Genomic DNA, 27,122 nt, shown 5'->3' with positions numbered 1-27,122 from the left:
AAAATGAGACATCACTACCTGTACAACTGTAAGATCAGAAAAAAACAAAGCAATGGACAAGACCACATGAAAATTTAAGAGAGTAATTACATTTATTGAAAGGCATGCTACAACAACTAGAGTTGTTAGGAGAAGTGTCTGGTATAGACATCAGGCAATCAGTAAGTGTACTAACGTAAAAGAAACAGAATGTATTGCAGCATTCACAAGTTCAAATTAACCAGCTTAAAAATAATTTTATTTAATATTACATCTTCTTTGCATTATAATATAAGTCATTTCAACAGACATGGAATCTTTTCTTTCCAGCGCCCCAAGCTGCTTTTCAAATGAAAGCTTGTTCTGTTGCTTATCAAAATATACATGACAATTGATGTTTTTATATACAAAACAATTTACACTTTAACATGTTCTCCCAACCTATTTTTTCCAGGTTAAAAGAAAAAGTTACAAATATTTACAGAATTTTCTTGTGCTAGATGAATGGACTGAATGATAGATGAAAACAGACTTTTATGAACAGGCTATGTAAAATGAGAAAATGTCAGCAATTCATAGCTGTGCTACATGTCTTGAATACAGTACTAAATGCAGTCCATTAACACCTTGCATTTATCCTGCACCATTTGGTTCACATTGATATTCTATTTTTCACTGAGTGGTCCATTCACCATTAGTAGACTCAAACAAAGGCAACTTTGCACTTTCAAGCATCCCTTCTAAAAGAAGCTTGACAGAAAGCAAATGAAAGCAAATTTTCAGAGAATGCCTCAGTAAAACCAGAACAGACAGTCTTTGGTCAGAATAATAAGGTGAATTTCTAATGCAAAAATCTGCTTGGTCAGTAACCTTCAACTTGTGCTGCTGCAGTTCTGGCGTAAAACTTTTGCAGAAAGTGGATAACATATCCAAAAACAATTACAATGTGCTTAGAACTGACGTAGCACATAGTGGCTATATTCCCACTCATCATAAATTATCCAATGACCCAGAACTGACATGGCCTTCCCAATACACAGGCAGACCCAGTCTGAATTCAAGACTGGGTAGAGTAGATAGGAAGAAGAGGGAGATTTTGTTCATTTGCCAATAATACAGCTAATCAAGACTTCCTCCCCTACACTTGGATCAAAATGGGAAGAATTCTGCACTCAGGCACTTCGGGTATCTGTAGTGAGAATTTAAGTACTGAGAGCTTTATAGTACAATTCCTGGGTCAAACTACACACATTACCAGGTACCGCATAAATGATTTAAACAAAAGTTAAGAATCTGTATTAAAGAAATTATAAACCTATCTTGATTCCCTAGTAGGACATTATGGAAAAGGTGAAGAAAGGTAAATACTCTTGGGGAGCTGCAAATTAACAGAATAGAATTACACATTAGATGAGAAAAAAATCTCAAGGAGGGGCGCTTTAACACTGCGACAATTGCTAAGAGATACTGTGAAATCTTCATTCTTGAATATACTCAAAACTTGACTGGATGATTCTCCACATAACTGCTTTAAGGTTAGTCCAGCCTCCTGCCCCAAGGAGTAAGACATCAAGAGGTTCCTTTTCAACCTACGTCATTGTAACAGTCAATGGAATAATCATGCAATAAACAAGGAGTACCGTTTTCAGTTACTCAGAGAGAGTTACTAAGAGACAAGACAACCTAGACTATGACAACTGTTCTTTTAAGGAAACAAGATGTACTCCTTTTTTTTGGAGCTTGTCTGCAACTTTTGACAAAGCAGGTATATCCCCAAGAGATGGCATCACTCAGTTGTACACAAATCCAAAGGTAAGAATAATTCAATTACAGAACTACAACGATAAAAGAGAATTATAAGAAAACACAGGAATACAGGATAAATGTATTACAAAACCAAAAGCACCCAGAAGATCCATCACAGTGATTTTCCTTAAATTAGAAAGATATGTGTCTCTGCTAAGTTATACTTTAGGCCTCTACATTTCAAACTACAAACAGTTAAGGGCTAAAATTATCAGTAATCTAAAATTGAAAAATTACTCCCTTCTCTAGCAGACTGCCAGATGCCTTCATCTTTTTTTTTTTTTTAGATTCATTCAATAATTCCCATCTCCTGCTATGAAAATCAATAAATTAAAATGCATGTGATGCATATGCTTGTATGCCAGTATGGCACCTTACACAGACAGTATGACAGAGACAGACATGGCTCTAAGTATTATATAGGCCAAAAATAATTCTCAACTTTAAGGCTATTTTTACCTGCTTTACATTTACATACAGATCCAACATAATTCCTCTTATCTGTAGGAGCAGATCCCTAAAAAAGTGACAGATCTCATTCTAGGGATAATGCTTTTCTTCCTTGAGCAAGAGGCTGGACTGTATGATCTCCGAAGGACCCTGTACATTCCCTGCTCAGTGGTTCTGCAATCATTCTGCTTTTATGAAGCCACTTTGCATGCAGTAACAAGGGACATTCCCAGTCAGCAGGATACTTAGCCATTACAAACTGGCCACAATGTGACTACTAACAAGGTTAAACACAAGCAAGAATTAAATACCTTGCTGAAAATAGGCCAATTTGCAAGTGAAAGATCCCATGTACTGCTGTGCTTTGCTAAAATCATATTAAAATGTTACTTTTTAATAAACTACTTTTGGCACCACGGAATTGTTCATTTTCATATATTCCCCCCAAATTGGTTTAAAATTTCAAAGCAAATCAGCTGTTTTGGAGAGGGGAAAGCGAAAGATTATCTCAAAAGCCAAATACAGCATTTTCTATTAAATTTGAGCCAATTTAAACTTTTCAGTAAACATTATAGATCTGTGTATTGTGGTGTACAGCAAGATTATATCCACTCAGACATTTAGCCCAACGCTCTATTTACTGCCAAATAGCATGCTTTTACTGCAGTATAGAGGTCTTCCAACTTCACTGCTATGCCTATCTGCAGCACTTATAATTTAATTGTAAGTCACGAACCGAAGGCAAGCCCATATCTCTCGGATACCACAAAAATAATTCAGAGAGAAAACCTGACGATGTTTACTTCTACACACTCAGCTATTGCAAGTATGACCGTCATTCCAGAAAGATTATTCTCTTCAGAACTGTATTTTCCAACTGGCATCCGGCATTATAAGCGTGAGATATAAAGAAAAATTAAAATGAATGACAAAACATTACAGCAGATACTTCTGTATCTGTTAAAACAGAAGCAAAATAAACAACCATTGTGCTTGAGAGGAATACTTCTTTAAAAGGTGCTTAGCTTTGAGAAAGTTCTAAGAAAAATACATTTTGCAAACTAGAATTGAAAATGATTAGGGCACATATGTACCTTCAAAAAAAAGGGAGGAAAAAAAAAGAAAATAGGTTGTAACTTCATCTCAGCTCATTTTCCAAAGAGAAAGGGCCATTGAGTATTGAAAATTATGATATTTATAAAGGTAAGAATTATTGCTCTTTATTAATTTGTTCTCTGTACTGAAGGAAAAACATAAGTACCTTAGGCAAATGTTGTGATAGAGCTAACATCTTTCAAAAATTCATGAAGTTTTCCATCTGAAGTGAAATTGCTGTTTTGTCTTTTTTGTATAGGGTAATTCTGGTGCATTTTTCTGAGAGTAATTTTTTCAGCCAAATACTAGTCTGGGACAACTGCAACTGAGTAAGTAAGCTTGAAGAGGACTATAAGATCATGCAGAGTTAAACCTCACTCCCAGTTCTACCATATTGCTATATGAAAGTACCAGAGTTTGGAATTCAGAGTACAACAAACTAAAAAAAATATTTCTGAAGTAGCAAGAGAAATATTACCAAAAAAAAAAAAAAAAAAGGAATGAGAAAACTTTCACCAAGTACACAATTTCTTTCAAGATATTTTACACAAAATTCTAAGCTGTTGTATCATAAGCACATAATAAGGCACATAATAAGAATTTAAGTAAATACACAGTAATTTGATTCAACTACTAGAGATTATAGCGGTACAAAAAGCCTCCAGGTGTACTACTTTTCCCCCGAAGATATTATGAAAAATAACTTCTTAAAAAATTTGTCAAACCATGATAACATCTCAATATTTTCCTTGTGACTGTAAACAAGATCCGCAGAACTATAAACACTCCTGCAATAAGATAAATACTATTCAGTGGACACTCACATTCAATGCTTGCTTTTCCTTAAGGAAACCAAGCACTTTCACATTCAAATTAGTGTTTTATCCAAACAGAATAGGCTTACTATTTCAATAGAAATATTATTTGCTTGGTATATTATAAAAATGCTAAAAGAAATTTAGTAGAAGAATATTTTTATGGAGAAATATTAAACTTTGACCACATCCTGGCAGCTGAAACTGAAAAATATCATCCCTTCATTCTTTACTGCATGTATAAATACACAAACTCAGAATGAACTTTCTGTTTTAAGAATCAGAGTTGGTCACAGCTGCTGCAGTTGACAGCAGTTTGTCTGAAGGTTTTTACTAAAACTGTGATGCAGTCTTAGAAGGAAAGTTCACAGAAAAGTCAGATTTTAGATTTTGAGAAGGAAACTCTGAGGTGATGTTTTTCTCCAAGGTCATAATCATGAAGTTCAATGAGAGCCTGGACTGCTTCCTCCACGGAACCCAGCTGGATGAGAGCCATTTTGTGATCTTTCCTTAAGTACAAAAAAAACATTATTAATCCTAACTAATTTTTCACTGCTCTAATCCATCAAAGTGATGCAAATATTTTTTCTGATTCTTCATTCTTTTGTATTGAGCACTTACCTGAGGAAGCAGAATTAACCAAGAACATACTAAAACACACAAAAGTATGAAAATGATTGACAGTCTATAGCCATGACTGCATCTCGAAGGTAGGGTTGAAAGAAGGTTGAAAGACCTTTAGCAAATACTTGCATTCCACATGCATCTTGCATATAGGGATTATCCTAGCAGCCATAATCATGTTAGAATAATGCCACTAAGGAGCCCTAATGAATGACAGAACAGCTCCACTGTCATCTTTTGCATGACATTTTACAGGTACTTTATTTTCAAAAGCTATTATTTTATTTACTTTCCTTAAGTTTACCTTCCTTTGAACAAATGGGGAAATTGTCAACAGACAGGATTATGAAAAAAATTAATTGATGTTATATATTTCATTTAATTATCCTAACATAGTATTACTTTTAAAATTTAAAGATTAGGATTATTGTAAAAATCATTACAGTAGTACAGCTTTTGTCTATAGCTACAGGTTTGTACCCAAATGGAATTTCCCCCTCAAAAATTAGAATTTGAAACACTGTTCAGCATTTTTACTTGAGAACTTACTGGAAGAACTTGCAGGCTTTCACAGTAGATCCAGTACCTGCAAAAAGGTTCTTCAGATAATCAACAGTAACGGAAGGCCTAATTAAAAACAAGAACAAAAAAACCACTTTGTCAACTTGCAAAAGAGCACAGAATTCTGTAATAGTACCGAAGTTCCTGTTCTGGCCTCTACACTTATCTGATCATCAGACACTATCACCTCAACTTGACGTCAGTCAGCATTTTACCCCAAACACCTTGACTCTGGCACTCAGATTTAGTATTGCAGTGCACTATAAAAATATTTTAGATACAGTCTTTTGTTTTTTCATCTGCCCTCATTGCTTCCTCTTTAAAATTCAGACTGCAGAAAAATCACTAAACAAATTAACGAGTAAGCTCAGAAATAGCTTTGATCTTGTACTTACAACTGGCATGCTTCGTACATTTTCATCTTCTAAAGCTTGCTATTTTATCCAAAAAAAGGTAATTTTCTGAGTTTCCTATATTGATTTTTCTTATCTGGACAGAATTCCATATATTTTTGCCTTATTTCCAAGTTCCTCTCTGCACAGCTGCAGAACATGAAAAGCTTATACAAATTTACAATGTTTGACTCACTTCATACTTTATTGACAATATTCTACATTGAAAAGATTAAGTTTAAAACAAAACAATTCTTGATAGTTCTTTTTTTAAACAAACTTTCCTTCAGGTAAGAAATCTGAATTCTGCTAAAATTTTCATTTAAAAAGTATTTATTAGGTGATTAAAAACTGCATCTACATTACATCATAATGTCCATGATAAATGCAACTCTTCCACATTATCCACAAAATAATGTTCTGCAAAAAATATATAGTACAGGACTTAGGAAATGAAGACTGAATGTATCTTCTCAAGAAAATATAAACTCTTTTATAACTCATCAAAAAGAGTTTCGATCTTTTTGCTAATGATTGAAACAGTATATCAGTAACCGTATAAGGATTTGCTTATTGTTAAATTACACAACAAAATAATATAAAAATAGTCAGGAAACTATGGAACACACAGGAAATTCAGGGCTTATGCCAGACTTTGCATGTTAAAAACATAACTTAAAAAGGATCATTTCTCGAAGAGCTGCCCCTACTCACGGGATGTTAGAAAGATGCAGGGTGGCAGATGGAGGAAAGATATTTTTGAAGTTCTTGGAGCCAGGCTTCTTAAAGCGATGCAAATGGCTATTTCTATAGTCCTTAGTCAGACCCTGGTCCTCTTGTCCCTCACGAGGAAGCTGAACTGTATGATATTTCGAAAGAGTAGCACGGATGAACTTTCCATACAGCCTCTGTCCATTCAAGTAGCTCATAGCTAAACAGTGTATCAGAAATATGATTTGAACAGGAAAACAGATGAGGGGAGGAGAAGAAAAAAAAGATTGTTTGCATACTGTTGTCATCCCGTCTTTAGCATCAAATAACAACTTCAGACATTACCAGGTGTGCCAAGGTTTGCCTTCATAATATCTAAAGCAAGTATATGGATGCTATATAACTCTATAACAAAAATGCAAATAATCTTTTCACAGAGAAACACTTCATTATTCTTAAAAAGCTATATTTTTAATAAAAAACAGGAAAATTATAAAATAAAAATCTCACAGCACTTATTACATGGAGACTTGTGGATTTTTTGTCAAACCACTGCAGATAAAAAATTTACTTACATGAAATCCAGTAGTTCAATACCAGCATATAAAAGTTTGTTTGTGGTAAAACATTACATATTTAATTTCTGTTAGCCACTTAGAGATGACAAATTCCTAATCCAAGCTATTTTCATGCTACATAGAAGGATAAATAAGCCTTAAAAATCCATACCTAGCTGAGCCTGGCTTGCATCTGCCATTTGAACCAAAGCACTTTCTTTTTTGTTAAACATAATCTTCACACGATACACATCACCATACACACCTATGGAGAACCAGAAAAGGAGATCTGTGCAGAACATGTGCTATGAACGGCATACAGAGATTTTTGGTTTTTGATGAAGAACAGTGTTTCAAAAAATGAACTCATTAAACCAGCTTGCGTAGAATGAAGACCAGCATCAAGCCTGCATATTACTTTCTGAAGTCCAGAATTTTGAGCCTTCCCCTGCAAGAGCCCTCACCTCTGTTATAAAACTGCACATTCATTTTTAACTGCTAAATAGTGCAAAAATAGGAAGATCCTCTCAGTACGTATTTTAAAACATTACCATACTACCAAACATTTTCTCCACCAAATAAAGTACGTGCCAATTCCATCATTAACCATTTCCTCTAACAGTTCTTGTTTTCCATCCTTTTTTGCTTTCTAATTCTTCACAGCATAAAAACAGATGAGAACATGCACACTGAAATTCCACTGAAACTCTCACCCACTTTGCCTTTTAGGTACGTATGCCCTATGACTACTTGTACAGATTTTTGTCATTTTAAAACCAGCACCTGCTGCTTTATGTTTTCTGCATAAGGAACAAAATGATGCAATTGTACCTAATCAGACAGTTATGTATATAACCAACATATATTTTACACACGTAAGATCTTACCAAACAGGATGAAGAGTTCGTGTGGTGTGATGACCTGTTTAAACGATAAAACAAGTATACTATTTTTAAAACAATGCAAATAAAATAGGAATGGAATCTCTAAGTACAACAAAACAAACACCAGAAATTCTGCACATAAATGCATTTCTTGAATTTCTTGAGGTTATTTCCATGAGTCACTGAAGGCATACAGCCTTCTAATTAGGATGCATTTAGTAATCACATACAAAATTTTTAGACAATGTAACAATTCCGCTCATGCATTTTCACCATTGAAGATTCAATCTCTCACGCTGAAGAAGTAGTTAAGGGGTTTGTTTTAGTTGAATCTACTCTTTCCACACTAACTTATCATTCACTGAAAAATGAAAGCCAATCACTAAACCAAAAGTAGAAAAGAGCACTGAAGAGCACTTTGGTAGGTATTTTCTATACAGAAGACAATATTTTTAAAAATAAAAACAGCTGTTTCAGAATGTATTTTTTTTTCTTTCAATTTTGCTTCCATCTCTGCATATCACCATGCTGTGTTAAAGTTGTGCATTTACTATGGAATTGTTTAGACATGAAGCACAGAGTAATATTTATATTGTGTCCAATCAAAACTACGAACAGGAGTAGTGAATGAAATGGTTTTAATTCACTTAAAGGTTGTGTAAAAAGTGCCACAACCACCTGAGAGGATAATCCGCACCCTAAAGTCAGTTTTTATCTAACTGAGGCAAAGTTTTTGCCATCAATAATTACTAACAAAACCTGAGGACCAGTAGTAATACTCTGCCCTAAAGCCCTATGCTTTCTCAATGTGAATTTAAATTGAAAAAGGAATTTTTTGTTCTACATTCACAAGAAACTTGTGAATAACAGTACTAAGACAAAGTTTTCAGAAAAACGGGATGCAATTAATTACTTTAATGAAGCACAGATCAATGTGCAATATTTGAGTTATTGCATTATGGTTACGTGGATCTGTGCCAGTTCTACTATAAAATATTACTATAAAAATAAAGTCCTTTCCTATGAAGTAATGCAAAAAAGTATCAGTGTGGACCTACCTGTGAACAAAAAAACAAGTCTACAGAGTTATCAGTATCAAAGGATTCTTCTGTTCTTATCCCTTTCAAAGCCAGGCAATGGTCTAGACAAAACAAATGGTCTAGAAATGTCCTACCAATGCTTGGAAAGGCATTTTATTTATCATGTTTTCATTTCCCTTTCTACTCCTTTTAGCTTCCCTCTTCCTCTTTTGTATCAAATGAAGAATTTTTCTGGCTTCTCTAATAATGAAAATGCTTCAGGAAGAGTCTTATTAGTAGATATGCCAGTGAATTTATCAGTAGCATAAGGTTGGCTACCTTATCAAAACAGTTCTTATACCTCAGCATAAACTCTTCTGTGGTTACTATGCTTACTTACACCACTATATAGCAAAAACTGTTCCCCAAGTTAATTTGTAGTGATTGGCAGCTACAGCTAATTGGAGTTTCTACATCTCATCAATACTGCAAATTATCTCTATAATAAAAGAGCTGTCCTATTTCTGATACTATCACCAAAACAATAACAGCTTTTATTCCTACAGCTGATTTCAAATTTTGGTAAGGATTTTGGCAATTAATATTATTTTAGTAAATACCTACTCGCAGTGATTCCACCAGCCAAACTTACCTTAGAGTTGAGGTTGCTGACCAGTAAAACAGAATTTTCTGGAACACCAGTAGTACTTGGAAGAGTCACCTGTTCAGACACTGCAGAATTGGACATTCCAATGGGACCAAGTGTTCCAGGAGCAGATGGAACTGGCAGACCTGGAAGGGAATTAAGAGTCATTTGATACCTCAAATGAAGTGGAAACATTTTAGAAAAAATGAGAGGAAGACTTAGTTGTTCAAAAAAACTCACAATACTTAATAGAAACAATGCTGTCTTGTACTTCAGTTACTCCTGATAACCAACTAGTAAACCAGGAAGTATCTCTCAGCAGGCAAAGAAATATTCAGTCATAGCAAGGGAGCAGACAGGGTCGCAAACTGCAACCCAGAAGAGATGGAACATTATTTACCACGAAAGATTATCCTGTGGTAGAGAGGTTGGAAACATGTTTATTTTTCATTTTCTACCCAGAAAAGGAGAGACATACTGCTTTATGTTTGAATATCAAAGTCTTATGATCTTGAGAAAAAAAAGGAAGTTTCTTCTCTTGAAGGTAATCTTTTTCAAGGTAATCTTTTTCAAGGTATTTAATTTCTTACAAGATGAAAGTCACATCAACTTATGTTCTTTATTATAAAAAAAACTTTATTGAATAGTATCATGTGCAAAGAGAATTAGAATGCCTCAAACGAGCTTTGTATTCTGACTGCTGCATTTGAAAACAGGTCCTGTGTTTTGACAGGCCACCAACCCCAAATGCTAACGCATTTTTAAAGAAAATACGAACAACGTACTGGCAACTTGAGCAAAGCCAACGGCTGGGACAAATTCAACAGGTCCTGAGTATGAGGAGGAGATGATACCTGTGGTGCCTACAGATAAGAGACATGCCTAATTAAAACCAATTTTTAACATATTTATAAAATAAAAGAGACTGCAGGAATGAGATTCAGCAGCCAACATTGCTACTTCAACCAAGGCAGGTATTAGATTGCTTATGAAATGTTAAATGATTGAAATCTCAAATTCTATATTCAAAGAGAAAATATTAAGACTTTTTTTAATGCAGTTATTCAGATTACTTTCAGTGTTCCCTTCTAAATGAAGTCATAACAAAATGCAATGTTACTTGTTTGATCAAGACGGTATAGCACAGATCAATATGCATTTTAGAAATTTCCAGGAAGGAAATATACACAGGAAGGACATGTTTCAATGAGCATATACTTATTTTGAAAATATTTTTTCCCCATGGTTTTCATGTTAATCACTAGTCTTAGACAGATTTCAAATAGCAACATGCTGACAGTACTAGCCCCAAAGATGGTTCAGTTATGTGAAGTTATTTGCTGCCCAGGGAAGCACATAAGCTTGTGTTCTGATAGGGAATTGGATTCAAGCTGAAGCTGTAGATTCTTTTGTAAGTTAGCACGCTATTTTTTTTTAAACTGTACTTATATAATCTATAAATACATTCCAAGTGCCATAACATACAAAACACTAAAACCACCACCACAAACTGGAACAGCTACATTCTCTAACAGATGGGTACTGTCAGGAATGATACAATACCCTAAAATCAGCTATTAATTTTAATAACTGATGAATGAAACATATTCTACATATCCACTATTCATAGATATTGCATCACATTACACAGCCTCTTATCAGTAATGACAAAATGTCATACAATCATAAAATGCTTAAGGTTGGAAGGGACCTCTAGAGGTCATCTAGTCCAAACCCCCTGCACACGCAGGGTTATTCCTCCCCAGGTGCAGGACCTTGCACTTGGCCTTGTTGAATTGCATGAGGTTTTTCACCGCCCAGTTGTCCAGTCTGTCCAGGTCCCTCTGGATGGCAGCGCAGCCCTCTGGGGTATCGGCTACTCCTCCCAGTTTCGTGTCATCAGCAAACTTGCTGAGGGAGCACTCTGTGCCTTCATCCAGGTCATTGATGAATAAATTGAACAGGACTGGACCAAGGACTGACCCCTGAAGGACACCGCTAGCTACAGGCCTGCAACTAGACTCTACACCACAGATCACCACTCTCTGGGCCCTGCCATCCAGCCAGTTCCTAATCCACCTCACTGTCCACTCATCTATCCCACACTTCCGGAGCTTGCCCAGGAGGATGTTGTGAGGGACGGTGTCAAAAGCCTTGGTGAAGTCGAGATAGACGACATCCACCGCTCTCCCCTCGTCTATCCAGCCGGTCATTCCATCATAGAAGGCTATCAGATTAGTCAGGCAAGAATTCCCCTTGGTGAATCCATGCTGACTACTCTTGAGCACCTTCTTGTCCTCCATGTGCCTGGAGACAACGGCCAGTATGAGCCATTCCATCACTTTTCCGGGGACGGAGGTGAGGCTCACTGGCCTGTAGTTGCCTGGGTCCTCCTTCTTGCCTTTTTGAAGACTGGTGTGACATTGGCCTTCTTCCAGTCCTCCGGCACCTCCCCCGTTCTCCAGGACCTTTTGAAGATGATGGAGAGCGGCTTAGCTATGGCATCTGCCAGCTCCCACAGCACTCTGGGGTGCATCCCATCAGGGCCCATGGATTTGTGGCTATTGAGTTTCCTTGGGTGTTCTCTGACCCAATCTTCCTCTACCCAGGGCAAGTCTTCCTCTCCCCGGGCTTCTTCTCTTGTCCCTAGGGCCTGGGTCTCTAAAGGGCTACCCTTGGTAAACACCGAAACAGAGAAGGCATTGAGCAACTCTGCTTTTTCCATTTTTTTGTAACCAGGGTGCCCATCCCATTCACCAGCAGACCCACGTTTTCCCTGATCTTCCTTTTGCTGTTCATATATTTGAAGAAGTTTTTCTTGTTATTTTTAACATCCCTTGCCAGATTGCGTTCCAAACGTGCCTTCGCTTTCCTTGTCGCATCTCTGCATTCCCTGACAACATTCCTGCATTTCTCCCATAGCCCCTGTCCTGTTTCCACATTGTGCATACCACCTTCTGCTTGAGCATTGCCACAAGCTCCCTGCTCATCCACACGGGTCTCCTGTCCCCTTTGCCTGACTTCTTACACACAGGGATGCACTGTTGCTGGGCGTGGAGGAAGTGCTGCTTGAAAACTAACCAGCTCTCTTGGGCCCCCCTTCCGTCTAGAGCTCTAGCTCTGGATCTTCCAAGGAGGTCTCTGAAGAGGCTAAAGTTGGCCCTCCTGAAGTCCATCGTCGCAAGGCTACTTACAGCCCTGCCTCCTCCTTGTTGGATCCTGAACTTCACCAACTCATGGTCACTGCAGCTGAGGCTACCCCCCACCTTCACATCTCCAACAAGTCCCTCTCTCTTTGTTAGTATGAGGTCCAGTAGCCCACCTCTCCTCATTGGCTCCTCCACAGCCTGCATCAAAAAGTTATCATCAACACTCTGCAGGAACCTCCAGGACTGTTTGTGCCTGGCTGTGTTGTCCTTCCAGCTGATGTGGGGGTAGTTGAAGTCCCCCATGAGAACCAGGGCCTGTGACCGTGAGGCAACATCCAGCTGTCTATAGAAGGCCTCATCAACGTCCTCATCCTGGTCAGGTGGCCTGTAGCAGACACCCACCACAGTGTCTCCCACATTAGCCTGCCCTCTAATCCTTACCCACAAGCTCTCAACACGCTCATCCTCCACTCCCAGGTTGAGCTCCATGCATTCCAGTTGCTCTCTCACATAAAGAGCAACTCCACCACCTCGCCTTCCCAGCCTGTCCTTCCTAAAGAGCACGTAGCCTTCCATGGCAGCGCTCCAGTCGTGTCAGCTATCCCACCATGTCTTTGTGATTCCAATGAGATCATGACGCTGGGACTGCACACAGATCTCCAGTTTGTCCTGCTTGTTCTCCATGCTTCGTGCATTGGTGTACAGGCAATTCAGGGAAGTAACGGAGCTTGCAGGTTTCCCAGGAGGGGTGAAAGAGGACCCTCTATAATCACATCCTATCCTCACGTCCCCACTACCATACTCCTGCTGGATGCCATCTGACCTTGGCTGTGTGGTACTGATTGCCCTGTCTGTGTGACACTCCCCTTCCCCCTTCTTGCTTAGTTTATGTCCTATGTCCTTAAAACAGACAGTGTGATGCGTTCACCAAATCAAAATAAGTTGCTGGGTTCTTGTAATACATGCCCTGGTGTATTATACTGACAAATTCTGGCAATATAGGTATCAATCACTGCCCAGATGATAGCAGAAGCATGACTGAAGAAATAGATAAAGGGTTTTTAGTTTGCAAAATGAGGCACATCGATACCAAAAACAAATGGGTAAGAATAGTCAAATGGAGATAGAACCAAAAAATCTGGATTTCTTTGGACATTTTTCATGGACAAAACAGTTTGCTAGCTTTTAAAGCATGCTAATTCATATACTTTCTGCCTGTGCTCAGTAGGTGAGAAAAATCTTAAAATGCAAAATATATTTCAAACTTTTGAAATAAACTGCATGTTAATAATTAAAATTTTCTTTCCCATCACAAAATGAAATTTCAAGAACAGCTCAATTCAGCTACTAAGATAACACTGAGGCTAACTGTAGAAACCAAATACAGCATTCCAATAGAGATACATGCTTTATCTTCTATTTCCTCACCAAAAATAGGTTTCATAGAATCCTTAAGGTTGGAAGGGACCTTTAGAGGTCATCTAGTCCAACTTCCATGCACACACAGGGTCGCCTAGAGCACGTGGCACAGGACTGCGTCCAGGCAGGTTTGGAAGATCTCTGCTAGAAATAAGATATGAAACCTAAGTTCTAACAGAAGTCCAGCATGTTTACTTCCTATGACCTAGCTGAGAACTGCTGGAATGTGCCTATGGGAGCACATCCATATTTTCACCACTGATGGTAAAACTAGAACCATGCTTTTCTGAGGCCACAGGTGCATCTATAGTACCAGTATGTACTTTTTTTTAAATGCTTATGTAGCTGCTTCACTGTAACTGCATTAGAGCCTACTTCCATGTTGGTACAGGTGTCAGACTTGTGCTTACACAAACACCTCCACTGTTTTTCCTGATGTAATAGATGCATAGGTTGAAAACCAGATTGTCATTTTAGACAGATTTACAAGAGTGAAGGGGAAGGGGAAATGCTTGTGTTCAGGTATCAACTCCCAAGCATGTGTTCAATGTTATCTCTTTCCTACATGTATGTGCACACTTTATCTACAATAATTATACTTTCCCTACCATGACTGACATGTCAATTATAAAATTTAATTCACCAAAGCATATTAGACTTAAAAAAAAAATTAGACTTCTTCAAAAAAAAAAATCAAATGATTGCTTATAACATAAGCAATGTTATTTCTATAAGGGAACTGGCAGAATTTAATCAAGAAAGCTAAGTACAATTCACTTTCTGTCTAATTAAGATTATCACGGTCAGCTGTCGGAAAAACAAACCAAAACTATTATCTGACATAGGTATCTCAGAAATTTGAGGGAAAAAAAAAAGGGAACTCTTCTCTCACCTTCCACCCTGCTATTACTCCGACAAAAAGAATTACCCTTAGATAGTTATCCAATAGCAGGCAATTCTTAGTTGTGTATTACTGCTAATGGATGTCATTAGAGAAAAATTGTTAAGATGCTCAGGTTGTATTTTGAACACTTATTCCAAATAATCAGATTAATTTTTGATGATTTACATTATTGCCAAAGTTGATTAAGTGAATATGCATGAGCATTTGCAACTTTTAAAAGGCTTCTCCAGTGTATCTTCAAGTAAACATTGTGATCCCTATACAATGGGCAGTGTGTTCTAAGATTCTAAAAGAGTTTCTAAATTTTAATCTTTTAAAAGATGATTATAAAATACACATTAATAAATAAAAATATTTTAAATATTTTAAAATTGTAAATATTAATATATACTGTCCTCAAAACAGCCAGCTGTCCTTAGACTCTGAACAAGTAAGAGAAATCAGGCTTTAAATCACTTATTTTCAAACAGCTTTAGAGAACCAGGGTCAATTCTGGATGAGCGTGCCACTGACCTTATCTATGCAGCAGATATTATCTTACCATATAATTTCACACAGTTATACAAAAGTAGTTTTTATGATCCTTTGAATTTTCGCAACAGCATTTTTCATGTTATGGTTTCAGATATTCATTCATATACAATGGGATCTTCTATCTTCCAAGCAAATTTTACTGGAATCTAACAATCAGAAATGATTCTTTCAACAGAACCACCAGGGAGTCAGAACACATATCCATCAAGGGCAATGCAATGTAAAAAACATAATGGTCAGACTGTGTGTATTTGTCATTAGCAGGGAAGATTTCTTACCAAAGGCAGTGGCTATGCTGGGTCCCAGGAAGGGCTGGCCATCGCCAGAAGGAAGGTCAGGCCGAGTGAAATCTCTGCTTTTGTCATTGTTGTACTTTACTTTAAGGTTGGTGAACTTGGAGAAATCAATACGCAGAGTGCAGCATGCAGTGTAGACATTCTGGCCATCTAGAGTCTAAGGAAGAATAGTTATGGTTTCAGAAACAAAATTCTTTAGTCCCCACTTCAAATTTATATTTTGATACCTCAACTGTATCCAAACAAAAACAACTTTTTTCTGTTTAAGGTGCCGCTTTCAAATGTCAGGTGGAAAATTATGCTGTCACTACCCTTTCCAAAATATGCTCTGTAGAGTATAAGAGTAGTCCAAAAGCTAGCAAGAATTATTTTGCTTTGTGACAATGTAGAATACGAAGCTTCAAGGATAACTTGCATTCCTGGATGTGCTTCTGTCTTACTTGTCTCCCACTCAACACATGGTGCTGGTAGCGACACAAGTTTTGATATTTTTATGGTGTGCCAGAAGCAGTGAATTATGCATTTTTGTAATTCTTATATCACGAAAATGAAAATCCATCTTTTTAATTGCAATTTTGCTCCAAGAAATCACTGAGGAGTATTTTCTCCAGAGACATAACATTAAAAAAATAATGATACATAAAGGGAAAAAAGCCACTCAGAAGCTACTGTTTTGTCATAAATTATAGAACTATAATTGCAGTTTAGTATATATTCATAGCAGTAACAATATAAATTTCCCTGAAGTTTTTAATCAGGTATCATTCACTATTAATACTATCCTTTAAGAAAAAGACTGTAGTAAACAGGTTATAGACCAACTACCTTTATTAATTCATGATATATACTTGATCTTGAAAACACAAAGAGAATTTATCTACCAGGCAACTAATGGAAAACTAGACAGACAAAACAAACACGTATCAGCATACACTTCACTTACCACTTTGGCATGGTGTGCATTCGTTGGATCAGAATACTGAAGCAAAGCTTGAAATTTATTGTTCTTTGTGAAGGTGACAATCTTCAAGATAGTTCCAAATTTAGAGAAAATCTGAGAAGGAGGAAACATGAAAACTTTTGAAAAACATGAAAAATCCATCCACAGTAAAACTAATGATTTAGTGCTTTGTATAATTTTGTGGAGTGATTTCTGCTTTGAGAGCTGAACAGAGATTGTTTTCTGTCAGAATTTTGCTTCAGAAAATGTCAGAAAATGTTAGGAAGGAGGGGAAAGAGGGATAAAATTTCCAGAAGAACTAGCAATGAATGTGTCTTAGCAAAAGGTGTCTTAGTAGCAGTCTTGCAAATGCCTTTGGAGATTTCAATATTTAAAATTCTATATGTCAAACAAGTTCTGCAAATTTAGTGCCTGAAGGTACAGTCTAAAGAGTTCTTGTTTCCATAGATTAGTTGTGCAGAGTAGAACTAAATGAACTGGAAGGAAGAAAGAAAAAAATCCAGTTTGGGACCTCTAATTTTCAACAGAATGTTATTTATCACATGCGCAAGCTCTATAGAAGATTATTAAATGCTGAAATTATACACAAAGTTTAAAAACTGGAGTGTTCTATATACAGGTACACGAAAGAGTACCCTTAAAAAAGAAAAAGGCATAAAGCATTATTAGTCTGCATCATACAAAAACAAAAACACTTGTGTCCCATGTAATAGTGAGAAAACAGCAACAACAACAAAAATACTTTGGGAAGGAAGCACTAACAACAAATTTAAGCCAGATGTACAGTGCCAGGAAAAGAGCAGTTGAAAAGGTAACTCAGTAAAGGAAAGTGGAAATCCCATCTTTCTCCAGGCAAGTGTTAACCCTGGAACAGACAGAGACGCCAGATACGCTCAGGCACCTCTTACCAACCTACATAGCCTAGAACCATGGATACAAGACACACCGTCCTAAACCTTTGTGTTAAGCATTTCAAACAATAATAGAAACCTAAAGGGGAGCTCCAATAAGAAGAGCTGCAAAAATCTCCTTACAGAACTGTGTATCTTTGTAAGAGATTCCTAATCATTTTAAATTACATTAATAGAGCAATCCCATGTATTTGGGGTGTGTTCTCTGTTGCCCAAACTTACTGGTTATTTCAAAAACTTTGAGTATGAAAACCTTATGTGGTATCTGAAGGAAGTACTGTCAAACTTTTCAGATACTTAGAAATGGTCTCTGAGAGTTACTGCTTTTAAGCATTTAGATCTTGACAGCACAGCACAACTCCCTTGCAGGAGTTACAGTGAAGTCTTTCACAGCTATAATCTCAAATCAGCTCAGGGTAAAGTTGCTGACATTCTACCAGTTGAAGAAAAATTGAATATATTTGTCCAAGTAAATATATTCACACAAAATATTGCCTACAGAGAGGAAAAAAAAAGATACTAAACCCTCAAACATAATGCAAACTACATTTACTTAGTATGGAGAGTGCTAAAGTATTTGCTGCTTAAATTCATATGAATCATTATTTCACTTCCCTGTAATTTTGGTATATGTTAAAAGTAGTAACACCCCATGTTGGCTGCTGCTAGCTCACAATTTTGTTTTTTATCTTAATCAATAAAGTAGTAAAAGACATCATGAAAAACTGATTACAGAATGATTCAAGCGTAGATCCATACATTACAACACAACTTTTGAAGCAACATTTTTCACTCAAACTGAGAAACCAAAATAAGGACCCAACAAAACGTTAATAGATTTACACTATCAGTATTTAACAGATTAGTCCTCATTACCTGATACAGTGCTTCCAAAGTGACAGGATACACAAGATTTTCAACAACGATTCGAAGGACCGAACTTTGACCTGGAGGGGGCCTAAATTCAGTAGCAGGAGCATCTGTAGTAGCCTGGCTTCCAGACTGCACAACATCCACAGCTTGCAACGCAGCTGCAGTTCTCTGAAATGGCACCACATGGGAGAATTAACCCATCCGGTACAAGTTACACATATGTAAACGAAGTTCTCTGTCAAATAAAACATATACAATTTTTAAACTATTTCCCCTTTATCTGGTAAGTCACCATCGCTCCTTGCTTCCCCCAGCCCGTAAAGGAAGTAATATCATACTTGCACAGAATACATGTATGACATTCTTAAAATCTACATTATTATTTGAGGAAGGAAAAAGCTTTTTAGGTTATATGCTTAATACTTTTCTATTGCAAAGCCACATAAATGCAATTTTGCACTCTTTCTATACATTTTTGTCATTGAATAGATGTATATTCTAGGAAATCATTATCACAGCTACCTGTCAGCAGATACGCAACCAGTGAGCACACCACTTGCTCAGCTTCATTAGGATTTCTTTCTCTTCACAAGCTACATTTTGCCAGTAAGAAGCTTGAAGGTGCTTACCATGCTCTTTTTTCCCCAGTCAAGTTCCCCCCCGCCCAAAAAAAAAACAAAACAAACAAAAATTCTCTTTAGATCTTACTCTTCAAAGTGCTGATTTGAGACTTGAGTGTCTCTGCAGGCATTTTGGATGGGCTTTTCTCTAAAAGGTTTTCAGACTACTTTTGAGAGCACTATGGGAGACTTTTCCTTACAGATATACTTGCAGCTTGAAGCTATATCTCCATTAAACTATTGCCTTAGAAGAGAGACTAAACATGGCATAGATACAATTGGTTTTTTGTAAACATTCAGTTCTGCAAAAACTGACCATCAGTTCTGAGCTGCTGCACTAAAAGGTCTGTAACAGTGCTCAGCTGGTCTGCTAAAGATATCTAAAAATTTAAACAGAATGCAAATGCAAGACATATAAGTGCAAAGAAAAAAAAACACATATATTTAAAAGTAAATGACATTAATAGCAGCACAAAGCAGAGGCCATGTTACATATCAAGTCCAAAATGCTGTGAGATGAAGATATAAGGTGTCTTGATTTTCAAACATGAGTGTAGTTTTCTGTATTATTAAAAATGTGTTATTTCTTTATAGACAAACCAATCCAGCAACCTTGGATAAGAAAAGATGCAAATAACCCTTAACAGATGAAGAAACCAGACATCAGTGACTTTCATATCAGCATAAATTAAAAATAAGCAGCTTTTGTCCCAAACCCAATTTGCAAATTTCCTACAGAAGACAAAATCCATATGCAAGTGGCACATTCTGTCTATACAGGTAAAGGAGAGGCAAAATGCATTTCATCCTGGAATCCAAAAATGCAAGTGGGTTTCAACTGCAGTATGATGGTTTGTATATTTTGATCTTATTCTGAGAAAAGCTTATTTCCTTGTTTGGAAGTGGAATTAGAATTACTTATCTGCAGGGCTCAGTTTACCTTCTGAAGAAATCAATTTTAAGTGCTTTAAAAGAATAAGATGTTTGGCTTTTTATACAACTCTGGTGCTTGTCTTCTACAACATCAACTGTATGTATCATTGAAAATACTAATTTCATTGGCTGTAGATAGAATGAAATTAACATAAAAAGTCTGAATACAACTGTCAAATACAACAAAAGTCAAATACAACAATATCTGTGATTTTGGTCACTCCTTACAAATATAGAAATATAGTCAGTCTTTAGACCAGTCAACACAGATCATACGAAAGCAGCTTATAAGACCCCTTGCAAAAACATCCACATCTAACTAACTACAAAGATGTGCTTTCTGGGCAAAATTAGCTCATAGCGCTTCAGGTGGGCTTTCTCTTTCTTGTATAGATAACATCTACAGCCACAAGATAAGAATTTTACTTTAAGAAAATGAAATAATGCATCCTTGTGATATATATGCTACTGTTGCAGTGTTAAAGAAGCAGGAAAAAATCCTCATTACTTAGTGAAACTAGTTTATTGGAGAAGGCTTGCTCTCCATATTTTGAAACTATTGAGAGCTGTTACTTAATGTTAAAACCTAAGAATGAGAAAAGGTCTTTCAAAACATACTGTAACCACCTACTAACTGTAATATCAGTAACCAGCTATCCTAAGAGCATTGAATATAAGAAAACCTACAGAAAATTAAATCTATAAAATATAAGCATGCCAAGATAACTTAGGCCAGAGGCTGAGAAAAGATTTAAACAGTAAAAACATTGCAAAAGCATTTCACTAAAGCAAAATAAGCCTCCAGAAGAGAGATTTCACAGCATACAGAAAACTGTGAAGAGGTCAAAACAGTTTGCCTGATTAAGTAATTTATCTGGCCTATTTGTCTCTAGAACCTAGCATTGCTAAATGGAGTATTTTCCATATAGATCAGTATTATAGACAGTTGCATGTACTTTATGCAGTCCCAGAACAACTACATTGTAAAACTACTGTTAACAGTGAAGTTTTCATTGAACTACAGCTTCTTAGTAATCATAAAAGCAAGTCCTTTTCCAACTGCAGGTATTGGAAGCGTACTGATAAGAAAAAAATAAGTGCACTTATGACAAAAGTAGCAGTATTTTGAGATAACAATATCACTTTTTGAACGCATTCAGGTATTCAAAAATACCTATGGCATAAATATTTGCCCTCTGATGTAATTTTCAGTACTGAGTGAGTCTTATATTTGAAAACAACTGCATAATGAAATGACTGGGGCAGAAACGAGCCATAGCACTGTTAAACTTTTTGATCTGCAAAGGGTATAGGTGAACAGGATGATCATCTAAACCCTATACTTGAGAAACTGAAGTTGGTGAAGTAGAAAGATAGTTGGGAGAAGAGTCTTGTATATTCAGTTCAGACTGGGATTTGCACTTTGCTATAAATACTGCTTCAAAGAAAGCAAACTTTATTCCAAAGAGGGCACAGTACCAGGTCTTGCAGTTTACACATAAAAACAAACAAACAAAACTAATGGAGTTTTTGTTTTTTTTTTTTGAAAACTTCAACATTCCAGAGTTTAAAAAAGCACCAAAAAATATTTTATGGAAATGAATATCACAAAATCAAATACTGAACTGCAACTGCTTTAAGTGTTACCACTGTCACCCAGACTTCCTAATTTCAAAATAGGACATTGCTAATACAGCATAAGTAGCAGTCTTGAGAATGACCAAGGAATTCTATTATCAAATTTTATAATTAGACTCTATGTCCAAAAATAACAAAAACACTTTCTACTTCAGAGAAAGAAAAATGAGAAAGTTTTTTTGCTTTGAAAGGCATAAAAAAGCATTCTTGAAATCACAGTACCATGGTTATTTGGAAATAATGAAATAGACGACACATTTCGAGGATAACTGAGCTTCTGGGTATAATTCCTTAAAATATAATGACCCGATCTAAGAGATCATGTTACTGAGATTCAGAGATTCTGCTGTATTCTTCCCTTCACAACAATTCAATTCAATGCATTAACCATCCCCTCAACCAACTAACCAAACAGCAACAAAACAACAAAAAATCTTTTTCTGTTGCCAAGTTATGGACAGGATCACTCAGGAGAATCTGGTAAGCATGAGACACAGTACAGACCAGATGAAGAAAAGAGAAGAGCCACACAGCTGGAGGCGGGAGGAAGGATGGGCCAGACCCTCTCCTTTTGGCTTGCTCTTAGGCAAGCTCAGTTACTCACAGAACTACTGCCTCAGGAATTCCTCAAGCTTTTCTAGTTTTAATATTGTTATATTTAATGACAAATGAAGTATTATTAGTGTCAAGTTTCTGTCAAAAACCTCATCCAGAAAGCAAATCACAGAGCTGTCTTTAGAGCAGCTCCCACTGAAAATATTCCTCAGTTTATATCTTCCCAAATTGTTTAATCCTTATTGCAACAATGATCAGACTAGTGCTATAATACACAAACAAAACATTAAACTTTTGGATTTTTTGAAATTATAACTTCCTTTCTAATTGAAAATTTTGTGACTTAGGTATATGCTTTTATGGACTTTGGCTTTGAGGAAAGTTATGACTCATCTCCTGTACACAGGTTATGAGTGACAAGATATCTTCTCCATTTATGAAACAAGGCCATGTCACTTCTAGCAGTCAAATGCTAAAATGTAATTGTAGGAACAACGGAGGTTTCAGAAAAAAAAAAAAATGAAGCTAGCCCTTTATTTTGTACTGAAATAGATTTGGAACTTAGTCATTTTTGCAAACTTAATCCGTAAAAATTGAGCTGGCCATCTCTTAATAAGTTTGGACTAGAAAACAATTTGCCATTACATTATCATAACCGTGAGAAACCTCTTCACAAAGGTGAACTTGTCTATCTCCTTCCCTGAAGGACTCAGCTCATCTCTAAGTAAAAGCCACCACATGCCAAAAGCTCTTTCACACTGTTTCCTTCAAAATCACTGTGGCATGTTACTGCCAGAATCTTACACACTACAGAATGATTAGAAAAGCTGTATTTCAAAAACATCATCTAATTTTTAAACACAGAAAGCTATCTAGAAAAGTTGTGTGGAATTGGCTTGACTTCTTTACATAGAAATAATTCTCTCCAAGTCAACCCAAACAAGTAAAAAAAATACCTGAAAACTCCAAAGACAAATACTATATTTTTTCCATAAGGCGATGATTATTTATTTTTTACATAAGAAAAATAACGTCAGGAAGGATAATGTTTTTTGATCATGTAACTATCTAATTCTACATTTATAAGACACAACATGCCATCTAGGAAAGTGAAAAATAACTGTTTACTGCAAAATTGATTGTAGGAAAAAAAGATACTAGAAATATTTTAAGGAAGTCATTATCTATAGCCTCTTGGCACTGTAATCTTGGAACTACTAAAAGACAGAAAAACAATTTTGTAGCAGTCTTCTTCATTTGTTAACTGACAGGAGGAGGGAGCCTTGAGGAATTCATTAATTCTATCTATTAATTCCTAAGAAAAGCATGAGATTCTTAGCATCTACAAAGACACAGAAACACTTGTTCCCTCACACTTGGTTTCACACCTTTTGTGTTTGGGCAGCAAAGAGGATAGCTGTCTTCAAATGTCCTGGCATAAGCATTCATACAGAACGTCCTGGAAGATGTGAATGCTTTTTCCACAAGAATAAAAAATTGTGCTTAATGCTTACGTTTCTAGAGCAGAATATGGCAAACAACGGAGCCTTCAGCACTGAATACAAACTGGGAAATTCCTAGAAGAAGCAGTGAACTTTTTTGAAGTTACACTACTACAGCTGTCTCACAAGTGACAAAGAAAAGAAAGAGGTAGCCCAAGAGGATTTGAAGTAAAAGGTCAACCGTGCAGGAACACAAAGGGTAGGTTTGCTTTTTTCAGTAATGTCCATCCATCACTGTTAGCAGAACTGATTTTCCCTACTTATGAAGCTGTTCCTTTGCAGCTGGATCTCAAGTTCCACACTCACTTTGCAGAAGCAAGGTAGCTGCACCTAGATTTCCTGATCAGCTAAAATAGAATGACTGGTAATGCTGGAAGGGAACTCTGAAGACTGTTTAGTTCAACTCCCCTACTCAAAGCAGAGTCAATTACTATAGGATGTTCAGGGGCTTGTCCCATGAGATTCTCAGCATCTTCAAGGCTGGCTATTCCATAGCCTCTCCAGCCAGTATGCTCCACTGTTGGATTAACCTTTGAACAAACCTCACCATAAAATCTATTTTTTTAAAAATGTTTAAGTCAGATTTTATTTTGTGCCCACTGCCTATCATCCTGTCACTAGGCACTACTATCTTCCATACCTCCTTCCATCAGCTGTGTGTACACATTGCCAAGGTCTCTCCCAGTTTTCTTCTCCAGATGCCACTGCAGCACAGGGTGATGTTGGCTTGCCCTGCTGCAAGGGCTCACTGTACATCAGCACATCTGGGTCCTTCTCAGCAAAGCTACTTACTAGCCTGTACTTTGTCAGTCTGGGAGTGTTTGGGAGGATGTTACGGGACACAGAGCCAAAAGCCCCAATCAAGATAACATCCCATGCTCACGCTCATTCACTGAGCCAGTCATGTCATTGTAGACAGCTGTCAGACTGGAAAAGGAGGGACTTTTCAAAGATAACCCATGACACAGGCCAGCTCACATCCACTTTGTTTAAGTGTTCCCTAGCCCACCAGGAGAAAACCTTCACAGTTCCCGATCTTGCCTTTGGTCTCAAGGACTTTGAATTCTTGAGGGCAGCTCCTACCAGTAAAGGTGCAAAGAAGGTACCTGGTACCTCAGCCTTGTCCATGCCCTTTATCACCATTCCCCCTGACTCCTTAGCAGGGGGGCCAATATTTTTGCTTGCCTTCCTTTTGCTGCTGATAAAACTGTGAAAAACTGTTCTTCCTGCTGCCCTTCGCATTCTCTCTGGTGGCTTTGGTTTTCCCTGCATGCACAGGCAGTGCTTCTGTATGTCTCCTGCGTCACCTGTCCTTGCTTCCACCTCTTTTATGCTTCCTTTTTGAGTTTTGTCAGGAGCTCCTTGTTCATCCATGCAGGCCTCGTGCTACCTTTGCTTGATTTCCTCTCATCAAGATGGACCACTCTTCAGCTTGAGCTCCTTCACAGCACTTCCTACTTTTTGCCTATAGTGAATGGAAAGCTTAGATCGCAAGGAAGAAAAGCAATACCTTTTAGAAGTTGATTGCATGTGTAGTATTAGCAGAAAGAAGTTTGCTTAATCGTTATTAATGCAAGTCACGTGCAATTCTGTCCTCTTAAACTGAAATATTATACTTACAGCCTGATTAGGTAGGTTGTCAGTCTTCAGTTCACTGTGATTGGAAAACTGAATAAAAACAGGCTGACTGTGGATATGAGGTGTAAAAGGAGTATAGTAGTTCAACATAGTAACAGCAGCTTCTTCAGAAGACATTTCCAAAAAAGCCTGGAGTGAATATATAGCAGTTTTCAATGTTTCTTGTTTACATGAGAGAAGAAAGCATCAAAGCATTGCTTATTCCCAATTCCATTCTCACTAAAAAAAAACTCATGTTAAAGTATAGCAGTATTTTGGTCAGTATTAAAATACATGTGCATTTGTGTGTGTGTGTGTAGTTATGGGGCTATTTGATTCGTGGGGTGTTCGTTAAAATGATTTATTTTAAGTACAATAAATGATTAAGGAAGAGATGGAATAAATATAAGAGATGGAATAAATATAATATGCTACTAAAATTTCAAACAAAGGTTAAACACTATTATTATTTCACTTAGAAATGAACTCAGGCAAGACATTAATCAGGAAAGACATTTCACTGCAGCTGTATTCTATCAGTATCAATAATTATATCAATAAATCAATAGTCAATATCAATAATGGCAATGAAGTTCTTGATCTATATAGTCTCATGTAAAATGGATATAATGTTAAACAGTATTATTAACTTGTTAGTAGGTAATTAATTAATCTAAAATTATATTACAAACTGTTAGGATAAATATCAATACATCCCTCTATATTTGACATAAGAATATCTTGAGCAATCAGTGGAATATTTAGATTTTACTGCAATTCTTTTAAGTCAAACACAATACCAAAATGGTCATATAACACAAATCATATTTCTTCAGCTCTGCTCTTATATTGAAATGTTAAAAATAGCATACCTGATGTTTTCCTTTCAGCAACAAGAGGTTAGTTACTTTACCAAAAGGGAGACCTAAAGAAATGACTTCTGCATCAGTGACATCACTTGGAATTTTACGAAGATGGAGGACACGAGACGTGGAGCACGGAGATCTGTTTCTTCTAGATTTCGTGTTTTCATTTCCATTCACTAAAAAAAATTTAGGGAAAGGGACAAGAAAACAAGACAAACAATAAGACAAATTATACAGTGTAGATTCCAAAACCTAAAAGTGAGAGATTGCTCTCTCAAGACTGACACTGACTGCTATCCAGAGCTATCTGAATTCTAAGAATGGACAGTTTATATACACTCAAAGGAGAGTTTAAAGACCTCTACATCTCTTCCAGATTTCCAAAACATTTTTCTGAAGCATTACAGCCAGAGAGGCCACTATTTTTTTCCCAAATCCTCCATAACATATTTATATGCAACTTACAGAGAAAGGGGGAAATCTGTAGTAACTAGGGAGGGAATACATTCATTCTTTATTACTAAATTCTTATCTTCCTACATTGTCAATTCCTTAACCAGATTTAGTTACTACCTTAAATGATTGCTATTAAAGAAACCCTAGTATTCTGCATGCTTTTAAATTAATACATTCTTAAATGGGATACACAGCAGTGTCATGGCACCCATAAAGATTCTAACAACTGCCCCTTCGGTAAACAGCTTTTTGTGAAAATAAATTTATTTGGACCCTGCAACAGGTAAGTGATTGACAGTTACACCTTAAGGAGCTGTCTTGGAGACCTGGAGAGCACCATTAGACACAA

The 27,122-nt window shown here is 36.7% G+C and overlaps 1 protein-coding gene across 1 annotated transcript; it reads right to left on the bottom strand.

Annotated features, from left to right (window-relative positions):
* Positions 1-4,479: 4,479 nt before the first annotated feature.
* On the bottom strand, positions 4,480-26,493 carry PTBP3 (polypyrimidine tract binding protein 3). Its single transcript, XM_088533676.1, has 12 exons — positions 26,324-26,493; positions 25,455-25,601; positions 18,590-18,754; positions 16,785-16,895; positions 15,824-15,998; positions 10,325-10,402; positions 9,546-9,685; positions 7,878-7,911; positions 7,163-7,255; positions 6,437-6,653; positions 5,319-5,396; positions 4,480-4,654 (listed from the first exon to the last, which is right to left on the bottom strand). Exons 2-12 carry the CDS (start codon positions 25,587-25,589, stop codon positions 4,522-4,524), a joined length of 1,359 nt encoding a protein of 452 aa, XP_088389802.1. The 5' UTR covers positions 25,590-25,601; positions 26,324-26,493; the 3' UTR covers positions 4,480-4,521.
* Positions 26,494-27,122: the final 629 nt, after the last annotated feature.

Source organism: Tinamus guttatus, unplaced genomic scaffold (genome assembly GCF_059628265.1).
Source record: "Tinamus guttatus ecotype Peru unplaced genomic scaffold, ASM5962826v1 Tinamus_guttatus_pri_ptg000513l, whole genome shotgun sequence".
NCBI classification, from domain to species: Eukaryota; Metazoa; Chordata; class Aves; order Tinamiformes; family Tinamidae; genus Tinamus; species Tinamus guttatus.
The sequence above is the reverse complement of the archived record's forward strand: the minus strand, read 5'-3'. Positions and strand labels throughout refer to the sequence as shown.